This window comes from Ambystoma mexicanum, chromosome 1p, assembly GCF_040938575.1.
Source record: "Ambystoma mexicanum isolate Mex_15411 chromosome 1p, UKY_AmexF1_1, whole genome shotgun sequence".
Taxonomy (NCBI): Eukaryota; Metazoa; Chordata; class Amphibia; order Caudata; family Ambystomatidae; genus Ambystoma; species Ambystoma mexicanum.
This window is the reverse complement of record NC_090921.1, coordinates 1,121,479,831-1,121,497,785: the sequence shown is the minus strand read 5'-3', so window position 1 is coordinate 1,121,497,785 and position 17,955 is coordinate 1,121,479,831. Positions and strand designations below refer to the sequence as shown.

At 45.4% G+C, this 17,955-nt stretch overlaps 1 protein-coding gene across 4 annotated transcripts in view; it reads right to left on the bottom strand.

The window, feature by feature from the left end:
• Positions 1-6,341: 6,341 nt before the first annotated feature.
• The window catches only part of ADCY7 (adenylate cyclase 7), a 1,256,803-nt gene continuing 1,245,189 nt past the window's right edge, over positions 6,342-17,955 (bottom strand). For all 4 annotated transcript variants that reach the window (XM_069604769.1, XM_069604771.1, XM_069604772.1 and 1 more), the window contains 3 exons: positions 14,898-15,012; positions 10,590-10,714; positions 6,342-10,493 (listed from right to left, as the gene is read on the bottom strand). In XM_069604769.1, coding sequence (XP_069460870.1) covers positions 10,347-10,493; positions 10,590-10,714; positions 14,898-15,012 — 387 coding nt within the window. In that variant the 3' untranslated portion in view covers positions 6,342-10,346. The remainder of the gene's footprint in view (positions 10,494-10,589; positions 10,715-14,897; positions 15,013-17,955) is intronic.

Below are 17,955 nucleotides of genomic sequence, written 5' to 3'. Positions count from 1 at the left end.
TCGACCTCATAAGTATGAAAGGCTGAGTTGAGGTGTTTAAGAACAGACTAAATAAGTGACTTACCCCCTGAAGTGTGCCTCAAATAAACCTTTAATGAGTCTAGCAATTATTGTTTAGAATTCCAGAAAGACACATTATTTGGTATTCCTATTCTTTCTTATTTAGGGTACTTGCTAAAAGTGTTAGACTTGTGGAACCCCTGTTCTTTTTTTGTTTTGTTTTTGAAGAGGCTTGACCAAGAAAGCCAGCCACTCCAGAAGCAAAGATCAACATGGCACTGGCCACAGCCCAGGAGCTTGCATTAAAACATTTTTTTTTTTAAACTAGTTTCTTTTAGTGGTTGCAAGGGGGACCTCAAGGGTCGCAGTTGCGACCCCTAAATGACATCCCTCAGGAAGTTCATGGTTTCTAGCTTTGTCACTCCATGCGCCCAGGTAAGGACAAATCCAAAGTCTGTGGTAAGGAAAGAAAATTGTGGTCACTCATACACATGAAACAATTACTGTTAACATTCATGATGGATTTTGTTTCACAAAAGTATGAGGGAAGAAATAATACATTTTGCTTCATTCTTGAAAGCCTTTGGAGATGGCGAGTAGTGAAAAAGAAAATGAAACCTATAACCACCCTGTAAGTGCAGAAAGTATTGCCGTGCATGGAAATTCATGTCGTCGTCATAGGGCTTTTTCAAACATCCACACTGTCTGAATGCCATGTAACCCCCTCCCCTAGGGTTGAGCTTCTTTTGAGGGTCTGCACCTGTACCCGTGGAGGTGAATGGGTAAAAGCTTGTGATTGGTTCCTTTTAATTAATTCACCAGCGTTTGATTAGGGCTTTTGATGCTGTTCTGAACCTTCAAAAGGCTGATCTGCCAACCTGGATTTCACTTTCCTTAACTGTGGGGATGTTGGAAACCCAGGCAGCCTATAACTTTTTTGTTATCAAATACTAGGGAGAGGGTGCTCCAGCTCCATGAGACTAATACATGCAGGTGATCAAAGTAAAAACATTTCTTAATTCTGCGCTGGTCAGCACTTGAGCTCTTTGAACTGTGTCAGTGTGTTAAGTGAACTTGCTGTGTGAACAGCGTATGAAAATGTGGCGTGCCTCTGATGCCTGCACTGACTCCCTCTGAGAGTGCCTTAGGAAAACATTTTATGTATGTGACATGGTCAGGGTCTTGATTCTGACATGGAGGAATGGGGATTCCTCCCAACCTGGGGTAGGCGGCCTACCAGTGCATATGTCATTACTGATCCTAACAAAGTTATGCTGTGAATGAGTTGGGGTTCCCCAGTCCCCAAGCATGGATTATGCTCTAAGAATATTGGTACAATAGTCTTTTCCACCGTACCAGCTAGCCTCTTTTCTGGACAAAGTTATTTTAGATTTTTGCCAGGACCAGAAGGCCCAGGAACCTCCCCACCTAGTCCAGGCAATGGAGAGCAGAAGGTGGAGTGGCACACAGTGGCAGATGTGGATGTGTTGGATGAGAGTTCAGAGAGTGTGCTACCAATCTGGAAAGTGTTGAAGTGTGTGTGTGAGTCAGAGTGCGTGAGTAGGGAAGGGAGGGAGGAGAGTGTGAGAATAGGGAAGTTGTGTTACAGCTGAAGGGGTTTTGAAAAGAGAGAGGAGGGTAGGAAATGAGCAAGGAAGGAGTGTGAGAAGAACTGAAGGAAGAGCGAGCAGGGAAGAGAAGGGAGTAGTGAGAGGGAGTTGAGGGGCAGACAACATGATAGGAGATAGATGAGAGATAGGGGAAAGGAGAAACAGGATCTAGGGAGATCAAAGGGGGAGGAGACAGAAGATAGAGGAGGAGAGATGGAGGTTAAGAAAAGAAGGGAGACATATCAGGGGAGGGAGAGGAGAGAGTGTGCGAAGACATCACCCTAATACAAGCACTGTGGTAACATCAGAGGGTTCCATGTGTTAATATGCCCGCAAAAATATCGCAATACTAAAATATCGCCATATCGCCATATGTGTGCAGCGATATTGAGGTTTGTGGTGAAAATTTCGCCGTACATATGGTCGTTTGTCTCGCCATGAGCGATATTTTTGGGGGGGGACACACCCCTGCATTATTTTTAAATGTGTGGGGGACACCCAGCAACCCCCTCTCCCACAAAATATCCCCCCAAAAAATATTGCCTATGGCAAGACAAACAACCATATGTACGGCGATATTTTTGGTGGGGATAACATGTAGGGATACACATCGGAGGAGGGAATGCTGAGGAATTTCCGCAGGGACTCTGATAGACAAGGCTGTGGCCTGTAGACCCTCACTCCAGTCTAGGTTACAAGTAGACAGTAGGTGTTACCATCGTACCAGAGGGTTAGGGACCTCTGGGCTAGCATGGAGGGAACGGAAAAGGGCGATACAAGGGAATCACATTAGTTTGGCCTTCCTAAGTCGTCCAGCATACAAACATCTAAAGTTTTAATAAAAACACCTAAATTCCACATTCTTGGTCATTATGTTTTTAAAGCCATCTGTGACATTTACCTGTGATGTCTATGTAGGGGTCCACTACCACTGTCGCAGTGGTCGCTTTCCTTCGCTACATGCTTTCATTTGGTCTCAGAGCTGAACTATCCAAAGGCACAGGATTATGCAACTTTTTTATTTGCACTTGTTTCAGAATTGCTCAGGCCACATTATTATCAGAGGTTACCTGGTAATGTAAGAGGGACTGGACAGCAGAGCAGAACATGCGCTGTCCTGCCCCCTTCCATACATTAGTGTCAGGAGCATGAAATTGGGCACTTTAGCTTCCCTGAGAGTTTCTTACTCTTTAAGCCATACTGTAGCACTGCAGACATCCTTGGGAGTCACCATCCATACAACTTTGTTTTATGTTAAAAGCCTTTTTTTGGCTCTAATTTATGCACAGCCCCAAATAAAGGTTTGTTAATCATGACTCTGTGACAGGCTATTTGTATAATATGGCATTCATAACGCACCTATACACACGTGTTTCAAGGCGCAATGAGGCAAGGGAGGGGGAACATAGGGAAGACACAGACAACAATCTTATTAGGCCAGGTGTCATTGAGATTGCGCAAGTGCAAGGGAGGGGGTAAAGGAGAGGGGGCATTGCAGTGCATAGGATAAACAGTAAATAAATAAAGACAATAAACAATAGACAATAAATAAAAAGACAATAAATAAAAAGTGTGGCCAGCTGGTGGTAAGTGCAGGGTAAGTGCAGACATCAGGTGTCAAGTGCAGGTAGGTGGCTGTAGGGATACAGAAACAGTCCCCGAGTGCAAGGGTTGCCAGAGGGCAGTGCAGGAGTGCTATTGGCGGGGAGGGGACCTGGGCCCGAGAACAGAGGGTAGCAGGTAACCAGTGCAGTTTCAGTTTCAGCCAGGAGATCAGCAGGGGAGAGGAGAAGAGAAAGCAGAAGCAAAGAGGAAGGTCTTGAGGTGCTTCTGGAACCGGAGACGGTTCTCCTCAAGTTTCAGAGAGGCAGGGAGGCTGTTCCAGAGGGATGCCCCAGCAGAGGAAAGAGATCTACCACCAACTCGTTGCTTGGAGAAGTGACTGACACTGAAGGAGTTGCAGTCAGATGAGCGAAGAGCTCGAGAAGGAATATATTTAGGGAGAGTTGAAGGTATTGAGGCCCCAGTCCCAGAAAGACTTGTGGACAATGCAGAGGGTTTTGAACTTAATCCTCGCTGCCACTGGGAACCAGTGCAGAGATTTCAGTCCTGGAGAGATACGATCCCTGGCTTGAGGCCATGGACAAGTCTTGCAGTCCTGTTTTGGATGAGTTGCAGAGGGCGGAGAGTAGATGCAGGAAGATTTAGAAAGAAGCTGGTGCAGTAGTCCAGCCTTGACATAACCAGAGCTCTAGAGACAGTGAACTTCTGGGGGAAGGAGATGAAATGAAGAATACCTCTGAGGAGGTGCAGCTGGTAGTGTGACTTCTCAGAGACATCAGAGATGTGAGGAGAGAAGGAGAGTGTGGAGTTGAAGATGACCCCGAGGTTTTTAGCCTCCCAGGTGGGAGCAGGGAGAGGGCCAAGAGAGGCCGGCCAGAGAGTGACAGGAAAGGAGGGAGCAGGTGTGCCAATGAGGATAATCTCTGTCTTACTGGCATTAAGGCAGAGAACATTGGTGGCACACCACTCCTGGATAGCAGACAGACAGTCAGAGATGAGAGAAAGAGAGGAGGTGGCGGAAGGGAGCCTGAAAAGGAGTTGAGTGTCATCCACATAGCAATGAAAGTTGGGGCAGGGAGCAGCAATGCAGTGGGCAAGAAGTGCCAGGTATTGGTTGAACAGCCAGAGAGAGAGGTCAGACCCCTGGGAAACACCACAGGTAGAGATAGAGGAGAGTAAGGACCCAAGTTGGACCTGGGAGGGTCAATCAGAGAGGAAAGAAGTCAGCCAAGCCAGGGCCTGATCGGTGATACCCAAGTTATCACGGAGATGGTTGAACAGAATGCCATGGTTGACCATGTCAAAGGCAGAAGAGGGATCAAGTAAGATGAGGACACGGGGCGTGTTGGAATCAAGGTTGGAGAGCAGGTCTTCACGGATGTTCAGGAGAGCAGTTTCCATGCTTCTGGCAGCTCTGAAGCCAGACTGATGGTCATGGGGACAACCAAAAGATTAAGCTGGGAGATGGCCAGCTTTTCCAGGAGTTTGCCCAGGAATGGATTAATGGAGATTGGTCGATAGTTAGCCGGGCAGGAAGGGTCGGCAGAGGGTTTCTTAAGAAGAGGGTGCACACGGGAGTGCTTCAGGGGAAAGGGGAAGACTCCAGTGGCAAAGGAGTGGTTGCAGAAGTCAGCCAGAGCAGGAGTCAGCGTGTCAATGTGGTCTTTGATGGTTTTGGAGGAACAGGGGTGAACCTGTTTTGACAAGACTTTCATAGATCAGACTTTTCCAGAAACCTTGTCTGGGGAGAACAGGGGACAGGCAGATAAGAGGGGAGGACAGGTGTTGGATCTGGGTGCAGAGAGGATCTTGTAGCCATCCGGGAAGATCAGGGCTACACCCCCTCCAGAACGATTGTATCTGGGCACGGAGAGGATCTTGTAGCCATCAGGGAGAAGAGTGTCAAAGCTTGTGACAGAGCTAGCCGTGAACCATGTCTCGGTGAGACTGAGGACATCGAGGTCAAGTTCCTCCAGGAGGTGGCAAATGTCAGAGGAGTGTTTGACAGCTCAGCAGGAATTTAGAGTGGCAATATGGAGAAGGTTGTCATCCTTGAAAGACTTACGGGGAGGGTTACAGATCAGAGGTACGCCCTAGGGAGGTGTAGAAGAAGCCCGAAGGGGGGCAGAAGAAGAAGGAGGAGAGGGCAAGGTGCCCAAGGAGGAGACAGCAGGGGGATGTGAGGAAGCCGTGGAGGGGAGAGAGGGGACAGCAGGAGAAGAAAGGAATATGATGAGACGCAAGAAGCGTCTATCAAAGAGGAGAAGGTTGGCTTGAGGGCCTTGGACCAAGATGGTACCATTCAATTAAACATTAATGATGACCTTAGAGGAGTGGAAGGAGGCCAGGAGGGCCTCCCACCGGGTGCCACCATTAATGGGAGAAGAAGAGACAGGAGATCAATGACAATGTTGATCAATGACAAGGCATTGTGGTTCCCGACCATGGGTGACTATGTTGTGCACTCAAGCACTACTGTGGTGGAAGTATTTAAAAGTGAAATTCTTATTGAAGGATAGTGACGTAGACGGCCAGCCAAAAGGGAACCATATATGTGTGCCTGTTCAATGAAAGCCAGCCAATAGCACACACCCATCCTACCCACCCATCACTGCTGCAGCTTTCATCCCTGAGGCGCAAATTATATGTGGCACTACACCATGTCCTCGAGCATAATGCATGCTGTTGCAAGTAAAAACGCAAAACGCTGCTCACGTTCAATTACACCGTCAAATTAGTTCACTTGGCTACATTTGTTCTGACAAAAATGAAATACCAATCTATACAGACATGCATGCGCACAGCAAACCGGACTCATTTTTGTCAAACATGATGAATTTACTCAACACACTTTTATTGAAAACCCAGTAATTTCGACATGTTTTTGCTGACATTATGGTCACATCAGAGGGCAGTAGTATAGTGATCAAATGTGTGCTATTGTGTTCTTACAGTCAGAAAGTTAAACTGATTGTGTGTGGACGTGAACAGATGTGCTGGTTTGGTATTCCTGCGCATGACACTTGCGGACGGCAGCATAACGTAAAGAAAACCATTCCACGTGGCACATCATTTCATGGACAGGTTCACAGGAAATTGCACATAAAAAATAGAACACACTTTCTAAGTGCTTGCAAAATTGGGTATTAGAAAAGATTTCGCTACACCCAGAGGAAATGTGGTTTTATTCAAATACTTGAAGGCAGCATAATGGCACATTTGAACCTGTTATTACGAAAAACTAGCAAGGACACAGTGACATTTGTTGTGCCAGTGCAAAACGGTGCAAATGTTTTGTTTCAATGCAATTTCTATGCAATGCGACAGCAGAGTTTCTAGAATATGGGTTTGGGCCTTCAACCAGTCTCTTATCAAGTGAAATAACTTACATTTTTAAAATAAATCGAAATAACCACGGCTAGCATGTCAAAGACACAATACATCTCAAAAAGATATTTAAAAAAATGTCATATTAGTGCGCAGAGTACTGTACATTTATAATGACCTATTCAAGAAAGAAAAACACATCCACGTTGTTTGTTTTTTACATGTAAACATTCATTTCATTCAGATTGACGGACATTTAAAAAATGCAATCTCATACGCACTTTGTTTCATCCAAATGTTAAGGGCATCGAACACAACTAACTTGGAACGAACCACACAGGTAAATGCAGTCCGGCTTCGCTTGTGAAATGGACTCGCTCCCGTAGATAACACTTGGGTTTTTGAAGAAAATGCACAGAAATGAGAAACTAGGAGTTAGAAGAACTAAGATGTGAAAATAAGCCACTGTGCGGGTAAGACTACATTGAAGGATGACATTCTGGTGTGGCCTACAAAAAAATCTATTTGCTATGGGGACTTCTTTGGTTTAATGTTCTGCTCTGTTCAGAAATCTGGTTATGGGATCAGCCTCTCCAAGTAGCCCCTTGACCAATTTTTCAAACAGCACCGGGAGAACATAGGCATCTGAACAGCCCTGTGTACTTAAGGCCTGGAACTAAATGTATAGCGATGACTTATGCAAATTTACCACTAAAAATGTTTCTTGAACTATCTGCCTACTGAATTTCTTTTTAAAGGTCAAGAAACCTTAACTGGCACCCCTGGGAGGGACGTGGATTGTGTTATTGGCTAAACTCTGGGCTATATTTCCTGGTATAGCCTGGAGTTTCAGCCAAGCTACAGTCCTACCCCAGACCTTTGCTTTCATGACTGCCACTCTGCTCCGGAACCATTTTCCCACTGCTCCACTGCATGTGCTCCCTTACTCCGATGTGTTCGTCAAACGCTGGCACCGTCACGCTCCTTTTTAGTGCCTTCTTCCTGACATCACCAGGTGATGGTGGCGACACTATGACAGGCCGCCCTGACTCGTCACGGAGGAATGGGACTAGTACCCCTTGGATGCTGTGGTGCAAGCAGCCTAACGCGAGGGTAGAAATAGCTTTATACCACTCCCCCTTTGGCTACACTGCATGGTAATGACCCAGAGCCCAGGTTAACCCCTATGCAATCGGACTACAGATCATGAGTAGACCCTTGATTAGTTGGTCGTCCCACTTTATACAATGTTGCCTACAACATCAAGATCTCATGCCAGCAGCTGGTTCTAACTTGTGGGCTGTACTTCCAAGAGAAGGAGAATTTGATTTGGAAGGCAAAATCTCCCATATATGGTTCAACAATGATGATCTGCGGCTCACTTGCCTGGTCTCTAGAAAGCCATAGCCCTACTGTTTGTCCACCACCAAAATGTGCAGAACTGATTGTTTGTAACAGAACATCACGTGGTTGGACACACCTAGTATGAAACCAACATAAGGTAAGGGATCACTGTTGAATTTTTCTTGCCAATCATCAACTTTCCGAACAGAGAACCAAATGCTACAAGTCGACCAACGCAAAGCCTTGCTAGCGGCACATGTCTCTCCAGTTTTACATTTAGAGGTTGGATTTCAAGAATTGTGCACGCCCTTTCCGCTAATCTCTGTAGCTGATTGGTGGCAACTAACCCAGCATCCCTTACACGCCTCTCTGTCAATCCCAGATGTGTGGCCCTTTCAGAGTGGTCATTGTGAAGCAGTATTCTGTACAGGAGCTTTCCAACATTTCTTATAATTGTTGTACATGTTTTGACGGGTGGCAGCAGTACAGCTCTACGCAAAGGAAAGGACCCAAGTGTGGGGAAAAAAAGACACATTGAACAGCTATGCTTGGTTTGTTAAATTCTCCCTACAGCTTTCTGTGGTCATAGCTTCATCAGTAAAATAGAAAAGTTTCATTTGACTCAATGTATGTACACAAAGCCTTCTCAAAGAGTGAACAGAAAATATTGGTCAGCTTTGGACATTTTTTCAAACTTCCACTTAGAAAGAAGTGAGTCTAGAAAACACAGTGCAGCCGGGGAAAGACTAATGGTTTTCCTTCCGTACCTGGAGATGTCCAATTCATAAGAGATTTCTGCTGCTACATGTATTTAGATATTTGCGGCAGTCATTCAACTCGGCTAATGGGTGCACTCTCACGTCACCACAAAACAATAAAAGTCAGGTATGGGAGTCAATCGCTGAAGATGTCTCTGTGCTGCTGATAAATAACGGCTTGTGTGACCTAAGACAATGAGAAATACACAAATGAACACCACAAACCCTTTCAGTCTCAAGCTGGATTCCACTCAACGAATTGGTGCCATTTAATAAGTCATGGCATATAATCAGCATTTGGAAACAAACGCCTGAAGGTTACAGCACCACACGCTCAACTGGTTTTAGATATATTTATATCCATCTTGCTGGTCCCTTCCTGTTGCCTTCGCTTCTTCACTAGAAGGACCATTTGCACACACAGCCAGGAGTATATACGTATTGTGCACACAGTAAAAAGATAACCCCACAGGCTTGATCAATACTTTTTCTTGCATCGTCATCTTTTTCTTCACGTGACCATGATGCTTTGACTCGATTTGTAGAGAATCTGTGCGTATTCTAACTTGTGCCACCAACCTTTAAAGTGATAATGGAATGACCTGCGTGGGCGTGGCGCCTTTCTCAAATCAATGCCATTGGCTTCTCAAAGGTGCTAATTTGCTCCATGCATTTGCCGCGAGATCGGCAATCACAACACCGCAGAGAATGCATCAGTTTTGCAGTATTCGACTTTAACCCACCATTCAACATTGGGTAACGTCCGTTGATTTGGCATCTTTTGATCCTGCTACGTGGAGGACGATGAAGAACAGCGCCATCGTTATACTTCTGAATACGCTTCCAGCCGGCAGGCCGCCCGCCACCTTCTTTCTGATGACTGTCTTACTTTTTGGGTAAGTTGCTCTAACAGCATCTTCCTTACAGGAAACAGCAAATCAAAAAGCGCTCAGTAAACAAACAAAGAAAAACGATGACAGAAATGTTAAGAAGACTTGATGGGGATCATTCTTAGTCAATGATTTGCCTGAAACGTCGAACTATTTTTAAACATGTGTTAATAATGTTTAAAAACGGGAACATCTGCAGAAATGGGTGTGCATTAAAAGGAAGCACCTGGAGTGTCGGAAGCCTTCCAACATCATTGAATGTGCGGTCCATATGCAGTTGACTTTAATTTTTTAAGAGAAATAACAACACATTGCTGGTTCAGAAACGGGTGTGGTGAGGATTCAGTCCACAGGACGATAACATCCATCCATTGGCATTGTCATATTATTGTTTGTGCTTTTTCGGAAGTTTCCTTTGTGAAGGGGGCAATGACGTGTCTAAAGTAGGACAATAGTGCGCATGCTGCACAATACTGTGGGACCAACACTGGGGAAACCACTGTGGATACATACCTCATTTTGAATCGCATATTGTTCCGACGTTTGCAAAGGAAATGAAAATAAGACACCTCCTCCAAGGCAACAGATGGTGAACCAAGCAATGAAGGCAGACTCCTGTCCCACAACTTCACAGTCTCAAAGTGGCACAAAAGAACTATCCCTCAGGTTCATTTGCTCTCCGTTGTTCATAGTTATCACAACATTTTCCTTTCCAGGGTTTTACCATTTAGTCTTTCATCATTCGTCTGATTAGAAAGCTTCATAAATCCCCATCCCTGTGTCTGTCCCAGGAATGTTACTTGGAAAATCGATATCCTTCCGGGTCATGGAAAATCGATATCCTTCTGGGTCAATCAATTGAATCCAATGTTCTGAAATTTAGCTGTGTCCGTGCAAACAAAGAAGGTCTTCAGCTCCCCTTTCCCTTTGACATTTATAAGTCCCCTGCACTCGCACGAATATCCGAGTCCTTGCAATATAACACTTGTCTCTTCGGTGACCTGCAATGAAAGGAAAGTTCTTGGTGAAACTCAGACAAGGTATTAACGGCTTTAACAAATGTCATAGACCACTTGGATCCTCCTTCATTTCATTACCTGGATTTTTCCAAGTTCACCCGTGCTCTCCATCCTGCTGGCGACATTCACAGCGTTTCCCCAAATATCGTACTGAGGTTTGCGGGCGCCTATCACTCCAGCTATCACTGGTCCGTGGTTTATGCCTGAGTAAGGAAAGAAACAGGCATTCATTTTATCAAGAACTTTTTGTCAAGCACCAAACAAGGGCATCATCATGCCTGCATTGATAACCGTTCCCGTACATTTCTTCGTTACCATTTCCCCTAATGAGATTTCACTGAATGTATTTCACCGAAAAGGGTAGGGGAAATGGTGTATGTGCAATGCATAATAGATGGGGTGTGGGGTAAGGGTATACGTTAAGGTGGGGGGGGGTGAAGGGTCCCCCCCCCATAAAAAAGTGGATTTTTTTTTCAGTGAACTCTCCATTAGGAGAAATATATACGAAGAAATCACATGCATCCATTGATAACATTGGGGATAGTGCATTTTAAGTTCTGATCCAAGGCTTATGGCAAGTGGAACAGGGCCCCGTAGAGCAGCCTGGCTTGAGAGCGTATGGCATTATCCCAAGTGATGCTCTCAAAGCAGTGGGCAGAACATTGGGAGCCAGGGACAGGTGTGGCCAGCCTAAAACTGATGAACCCTCATCTGGATAGTGGTGTTCACTTGTAAAAAGCACACTACCAAAAAGATAAATATGGATGGAAAGAAAATATGAGTGAAAGAGCGATCCAGTGGCTATCCATGCTTGTGCTTCCTCACAGTTTTCAATGTTACTTCTTTTCCATTTCTTTTGAATGAACCTGTGTTATTCTTCCTTGATAGTTTTGTTTTAGTGTATATGTGGGTGCAAGGAATACTTCATCCCACTCTAGCTGCGTCAGATTAAATACTTTATATTTTGAGGAAACCCCTGAGGCTATCTAAGGCGATGGGTCACACACACTCTACTTTATTGTCGATACATATATTATTGTCAGGGATTGAAACTTCGGTAATCCATATTTTTTGTTATTTGCACTGGTTCTGTTTTGCTTAAAGGCAGATGGCAGTCTCTCCACTCGCGATTTGCTGTCCACATTGCTGCTTCTTCAGGAGTGTTTTTTTGTTGTTGTCATGTTGAGCCATGATGTGGCTCCAAAAGTGCCTGTTCCTCTGGGGCTGCCATTCCTTACCTTCGAGGCAAGAAGATCAATCCAGAAGGAGCGGCATTTAGACAGCAAAACATGTTTCGAGAGAGACAGACTGTAAACTGTTTTTCATGAAAGGAACTTCACTTAGTGAAAATAACATGGTGTTGCCTCCATCTAGCGACACAAATACACATGAAAAGGGGCTCATCATTCATAAGCAGACCCTGTTGGGAGTAGAAACATGGCCAGACACGCATGGTAAACCAGGAGAACAGAGAACGCTGACCTCTAACCAAAGGGAACTAGAGATAAATGGCAATGAAATGGAAACCTGAGGTTGTGCAACCGCCCCTCCTTGGACCATATGCCGAGAATGTATAAATAGGCAATGTGGAAGAGCCAATTCAACCAGTGAGAACATGTCATGGTATTCCCCACCAACTGGTTGAGGTGACATAACCGAAAGTGACAAGATATGGAGCTCTGGAGGAGGAGATACACAGGAATTAGGTGTTGAAACAGTGAGTGACCCAAACCGCCAGAGAGTGCACTGAGCAAGAGGCAATCTGACTATGGGTGAACCGAATCCACTGTGTACCTGAGAACCCTGGTTGCTGGGGGGATTCTCAATCCTGAATACAGTAGTGTGAAGCCACCAAAAATGCCAGGAGAGGAAAGACACCTAGAAACCACTGGCGAGAGAACCACCAAGAAACCCAGGAGACACCACTGTCTGAGGAGCAAAGGATGCTGGATGCACTTCCTGGAAGCAAGCAATAGATTCTGAGAAAGCTGTAGAGATGCAGCTTGTCTCCAGAGCAAGAGACACTGTATTGCAAGAGAAGTTGTGAGAGGCAGGCAAGGTGACAGACATGGGAGGGCTATGAGTGAAACAGTGAGGAACAGAGTGAGTATGGGATACCACTGAGTGGATGGGAGATGCCGAAGGTTTGGGTACATGATAAGAGCATGACATTGCATTCTGGGAAATGTAGTCAAAGTACAAAAGTGCCCATAAGATGCTGTGAAAGAAACAGCCCAGATGCTGCATTCTAGAAAATGTAGTGCATGTACTGTAATCAAGAAAGGAATTAACATAAGACTATGGACACCAAGACAAGGTTTCCAAACAAGATGTATTGTGCACAAAACAACTGAAGAGGGAGAACAAGTGAGAATCAAGATGGGATGCATTTTTGTAAAGGCGGTGATGGCAAAAGGACCAATAGGTGGGAGGAACGTTTGCAAGGTCTTTGGGTCAAACTCTGAAGGGACCTTTCACCTTCCAACAATGTCCATGGTCAAACAAAAGACTTGTACCAAAGTTCCAAACACAAAAGTCCCTTGCAATTCTGGGTCAGCTCTCCACCTCCGAGAGTTCAGGTCTGTTAACAATGTCAGAGGATTGTCAATTTCTCCCATCACACATGCGTGGAATGTCAGGACACTGTCATTACAGGCGCCACTCCTGCCAAGGGCATGATCTTGGAAGTGTTAGGATTCTAATGGTCCAGACAAGGGCTCAATCCTAGGGATATTGCCTGCTCCGCTCCTAGACACCCTAGGGAGCCGCTAAGCAGCGATCATTGCCTCAGGAATGCCGGCCAAATTTGCTACATATTCTTAGCTGAAGTTGCCAATCCCGCCAATCTCCCAGGCATGGTTAGGATGCTGGGTAAAGGAAAACCAGAGGTAGCTCTGCGCATGTGTCACAATTAGTAGACAGCAATATTGATTTATTGGGCAGTTCGTGCCGGAGCATTCCACATTTTCAATTTCGTTCTAGAAAGTGGCTAGAGAGGCCTGTATGCCTTAAGTGGTACATTTTGCAAATATTAGAAAAATGACAGCCTTTTGAAAAAAACAGCCAACACGTGTTTCGACCAAAGGAAGGGTCTTTGTCAAGGCAATTGAGATGGCCTGTGTGGTCCACCAAGAGACTTTGTCCTTCTGGGAGAGGACCAGCAAATGAGTTGAATTTGGAACCGTGGGTGGTCAGTTTTTGGGGCTGGTTATAGATGACACGAGCATCTCTAAAGGGCCTGCTATCATAGGCAGTTTGCATTCTCTTACATTTCTCTTTAAAAGGCTAACTGCACAGGCACTATTTGATTCCTGCATGGAGCACGGCTCGTAGGCTCCTGCGACTCAGTTTGTGACCAATTCCAAAAGTCCAAGGGATGTGTGTCCCAGCTGGAGCCTTGGTATATCCGATGTTTTGTGGCCACATGAAGTGGAAGGAGTCCATAAACTACCTCTTAGTAGACTTCACAGAGCTGGCTGTCAGCCCTGGCCCTCATTGTCTCCAGTTCTGTGCCCCTCTAGCTAGTTGAAGGATAGCGACTCAATCACAATACCAAAGCATCCAAAAGACGTTGTGAGAGAAAGGGAGCCTGACCCGGCATTCTGGTAAAGTGAGTTACAAAAAATACTAAAGAATACAACATACAGTCTAAGCAAAAAAGCCCAGTTGCTGCATTCTTGCAAATGTACTCTAAAGTACCAAAGTGCTCTTAAAACACGGAGGGGCGTGGGGGGGCTCATGTTTCTGAAAGTGTGAATTGCAGGGAGGGGACGAGTTCCATTTGGACTTTTGTACAGAAAGGTAATCACCACGTAGTAGTAAAATCTTGGCATAATCACCTTTACGCCTTTTCACTACGTATGTACAAAAGTGTAAATGCCTCCCGCAATTAACGGTTTCCGGAGGCATTTACAATAGACTCCTATGGAATCCACCTGTTTTTTTTACCACGTGGTAATTCTAGGCAGATTCCATGGAACTACATGCTTCCATTATACAGGGGTCTAAGACGTTTTAGACAACAATCCCCATGATCCTTCACCTTTTACTTTGCTGGATAAAGCTGATGGGAGTTGTAGTCCAAAAGACCAGTGTTTGATCCCATGGCCTGAGATTCAAATCTCAGCAGGCCCATTTAGCATTTCACTGAGGTCGATAAAATAAATACCATCAATTTGGGTAATGATGCATGTATGTTATCATGTATGTTATCAGGGCTGCGGGGTCTCCCATGGGGTGAACGTGTGCTCTGAAAAGAAACCTTTTATGTTATGTTAGCATAACAAAATGTTGGAGCAATGGTTTCAAACGTGTAAGTTGCAAACAACTGATTTTAGCAGGCATTAATAAAACGTGCACTTAATTTCCCTCATAAGATAAACTCACCAACCCGCAGGCGGAAATTGTTAAAGGAGTGTCTGTTGATACCGTCCAATTTACTCATCAAGGCAATGGCGTACTCCACCATAATACCGGTCTGGGCGTCCTGCTTCTCTCGGTCCTGTATGAATACAGAAAGATTTTTCAGTACACTCTTACGCCACGTGGACAGAGTGTGCTGCTTAAGACAAACAAATTGTGACAGGATAAGCACAAACTAAATGTTGGCCCACAAACATCGTTTACTTGGAAAAACATTTTGGCAAACGTGTTTCAAATAAAATAAGTACCAAACTTCATTAGCTCCACCCAGAAAAACTTGAGCAAGATTATGTATAGTGTGTTTAATGTCCAAGTGTGGTGATGTCTGGGCACTAGAACCCAGGCAATAATGCTCTGCAGTGTCAGTGTATAGATTGTATGCCAACATTCCACTCTTACAAGCTTTAACTTTTGCCATAGTGGGAATACACTTTATCATAGTTACAACATTGAGGAACGAGCTACGTTTCAATGTACGCAGACAATCTCAAACCTAAAAGAAAATACAGATGGTACAGAAAAGCTAGCATGCTTACCACCACAGGGAAAACAGAGTAATACACAACACTTCAACATCAAAAAAGGCAAAGTCAATATGTGCTCAATGAGTTCAAAGAAATGCCTAGGATTGAGCTACTTTCTCTTGAAAGGATCAAAGGGCATAGCGTTGAGGGCCATGCTGATAATCATTAGGCCAGATTCCTAGAGATAATTACATAAACATTCTCGGCTTTTGCACACATCTAGTTGCCTGTTTGGAAGAGCCCATGCTGCCCTACCCTTGTCGCTAGAAATGCTAGACAAGTTAAAAAAAATGGAAGGGTAATAAAGGGCTTCTAACATGAGCAGAGGCTGGATTCTGACCTGGGATGGGGACAACAGACCTATGTTGGGTGGGGCCTTAGGGTGGGCCTTGCCTGGCTCCAGGACTGTTGCTCTACTTCGCGGCTCCAGTGCAGCTTCACTGCCCGGGTCTCTGGTGCAGCCTAACCAGAGTGTTTGGAGATGGAAATTGCGATCAGGGGACGAGAACAGGAGAGATGGTGGCTGTTCCTCTCAGATCAGTGAAGATCCAGTTGCAACTTCATGAACAGGCAGGGAAGCCGCTCCACCCTAGACTACTTGAGAATTCCAAGATGGCACAGGTGGAGGGTCTGGTGCTAGAGGCATGGCCTGTGAGACCCAGTGTGCGTGCAAGCAACATCTGGTAGCATGGGGAAGCGGCCTAGGCGAAAGTGATCCACAGGCAGCTGAACCCAGGGGAGGAGAGTTGTGGCTCTGGAGATGTAGCCCCAACAGGTGCAAGGGAGACCGGTGCATCATGGTGCACGCCCCAGGAGCTGTTTGTTGTGTTCTGCTCCAGCACCCGGCAGGCGGAGGCCTCTAAGGTCCACAATGTGAGATCCTGACGGAGTGCACTGAATCACAAGGTGTGTTTAACTGTGTCTGTTCCTTTGTCTAAACTAAGGTATCCACCATGGAGGTGACTATGGAAACATTAAGTGAGGGATCACCTAAGACTGAAGCCTTGTTGCCCTAAGTGGTTGAAGGTTGTGGAAGATGAAGTGGGAGAAATGGAGGTCCTCAGGCGACTCTGCCATCCAAGTTTCAGAGATGTGAATCCCAGAATAAGGTGACGGCATGCGTTTGATTTGAATGCCTAGAGGACAAAACATATGTGGTTAACATAAGATTATTGGGGTTTTCACCCAAGCTCAGCACTAGTCATTGTCGCTAAATTAATCGAAAAAAAGTGCTCAAATTAGTGATGCTGCTAGACCCCAACAACCCATCTTTTGGAGACTATGGGTTATGGTGTTCTACCCGGGATGTGGCTATACAAATCTTGAGAAGAAAGGAACTCCACAGAACCCGTCATGGTGGCGCTCTCAGATCCTGGGGTTAGGAAACAGGTTTTGAAGCCCTGCCACACAGTGGGTAACACAGAACACACACCCCCTAAGGATGTTTAAGACCTTTATTTTGATACTCAGTAAGATGGGCTTGGAAGAACACCTATTGGAAGGGAAACCAGCTGAAAACAGAGTTTTGAAGGTAACGCTTGGAGAAAGGAGGGAGAATCCAAGACCAGTGAGGATGTAGTGTCGAGTCCTGTGTTCAGCTCCTCAGCTAGAACACAAACTCCTGTTCTCCTTCGCATCCCTCATACTCTCAGAGTAGTTTAAAGGGCTCCAGCACACTTCTTTATACGTGTGTGAGGATCCCAACATAGGGTGCTCGTCCGGGTTTTAGTGTCCTAGGTATACACCTGCTGGGGCAAGCTCAGTATCATTACCTCTCTTGCATTAGGAGTGTCTTCTGGATGCTTTACCAAGACAAGACCTGTAGCTTCACTTACAGGTTCTTCTAAGTAGGATTTTCTTCACTCTACAAGGGCATTTCTCAGGCTGCAGTAACTTTGACCCTCCAACCAGCCAAAGGCTACTCTTCTTTAGTTAATGCTGGTGGCTTTGCAGCTACCGCCAGGTCTGAGCTAGATCCCCCAGCAGGCTACTCCAGCTTCCCTCAAGGCCTGGCTCCTGCTATTCAATGGGCCCAGGCTCGTAGCAAGTTATGAAGTCCACCCTTACCTCTGAGCCTTACTGGTGTGGCTTAGCTAGCTCCTGGTCTGTCCCTCCCTTACTATTTCACCTTTTTGGCTTGGCAGCTCAATGTTCTAGCTCTTATCCGTCTATCTATGCACTTCAGCTCACATTCTAGAATGCTGTCATAATACCCTTTTCTAGTTTGTTTCTGGAATGCTCAATGAGTCCTCTGGCTGATGGGTATATTTCCCCATTAGTTGGACCATTCATGATTAGTTTGTTCTTAATGGATCCACCCCCTCTCCAGGTGTCTGCAGTTTAGATTCATTTAACTTCATGCGTTGTGCAGGTTTTAATAATTGATATCAGCCCTTGCCCCATTCCTGTTGGTAAGAAGTCTAAAAATACTTGTTCTCTCTGTTAGTCTCAGGTACCGGTTTTGTGGCAGCCAATTACCTCAAGGTTTGTGGAAATGG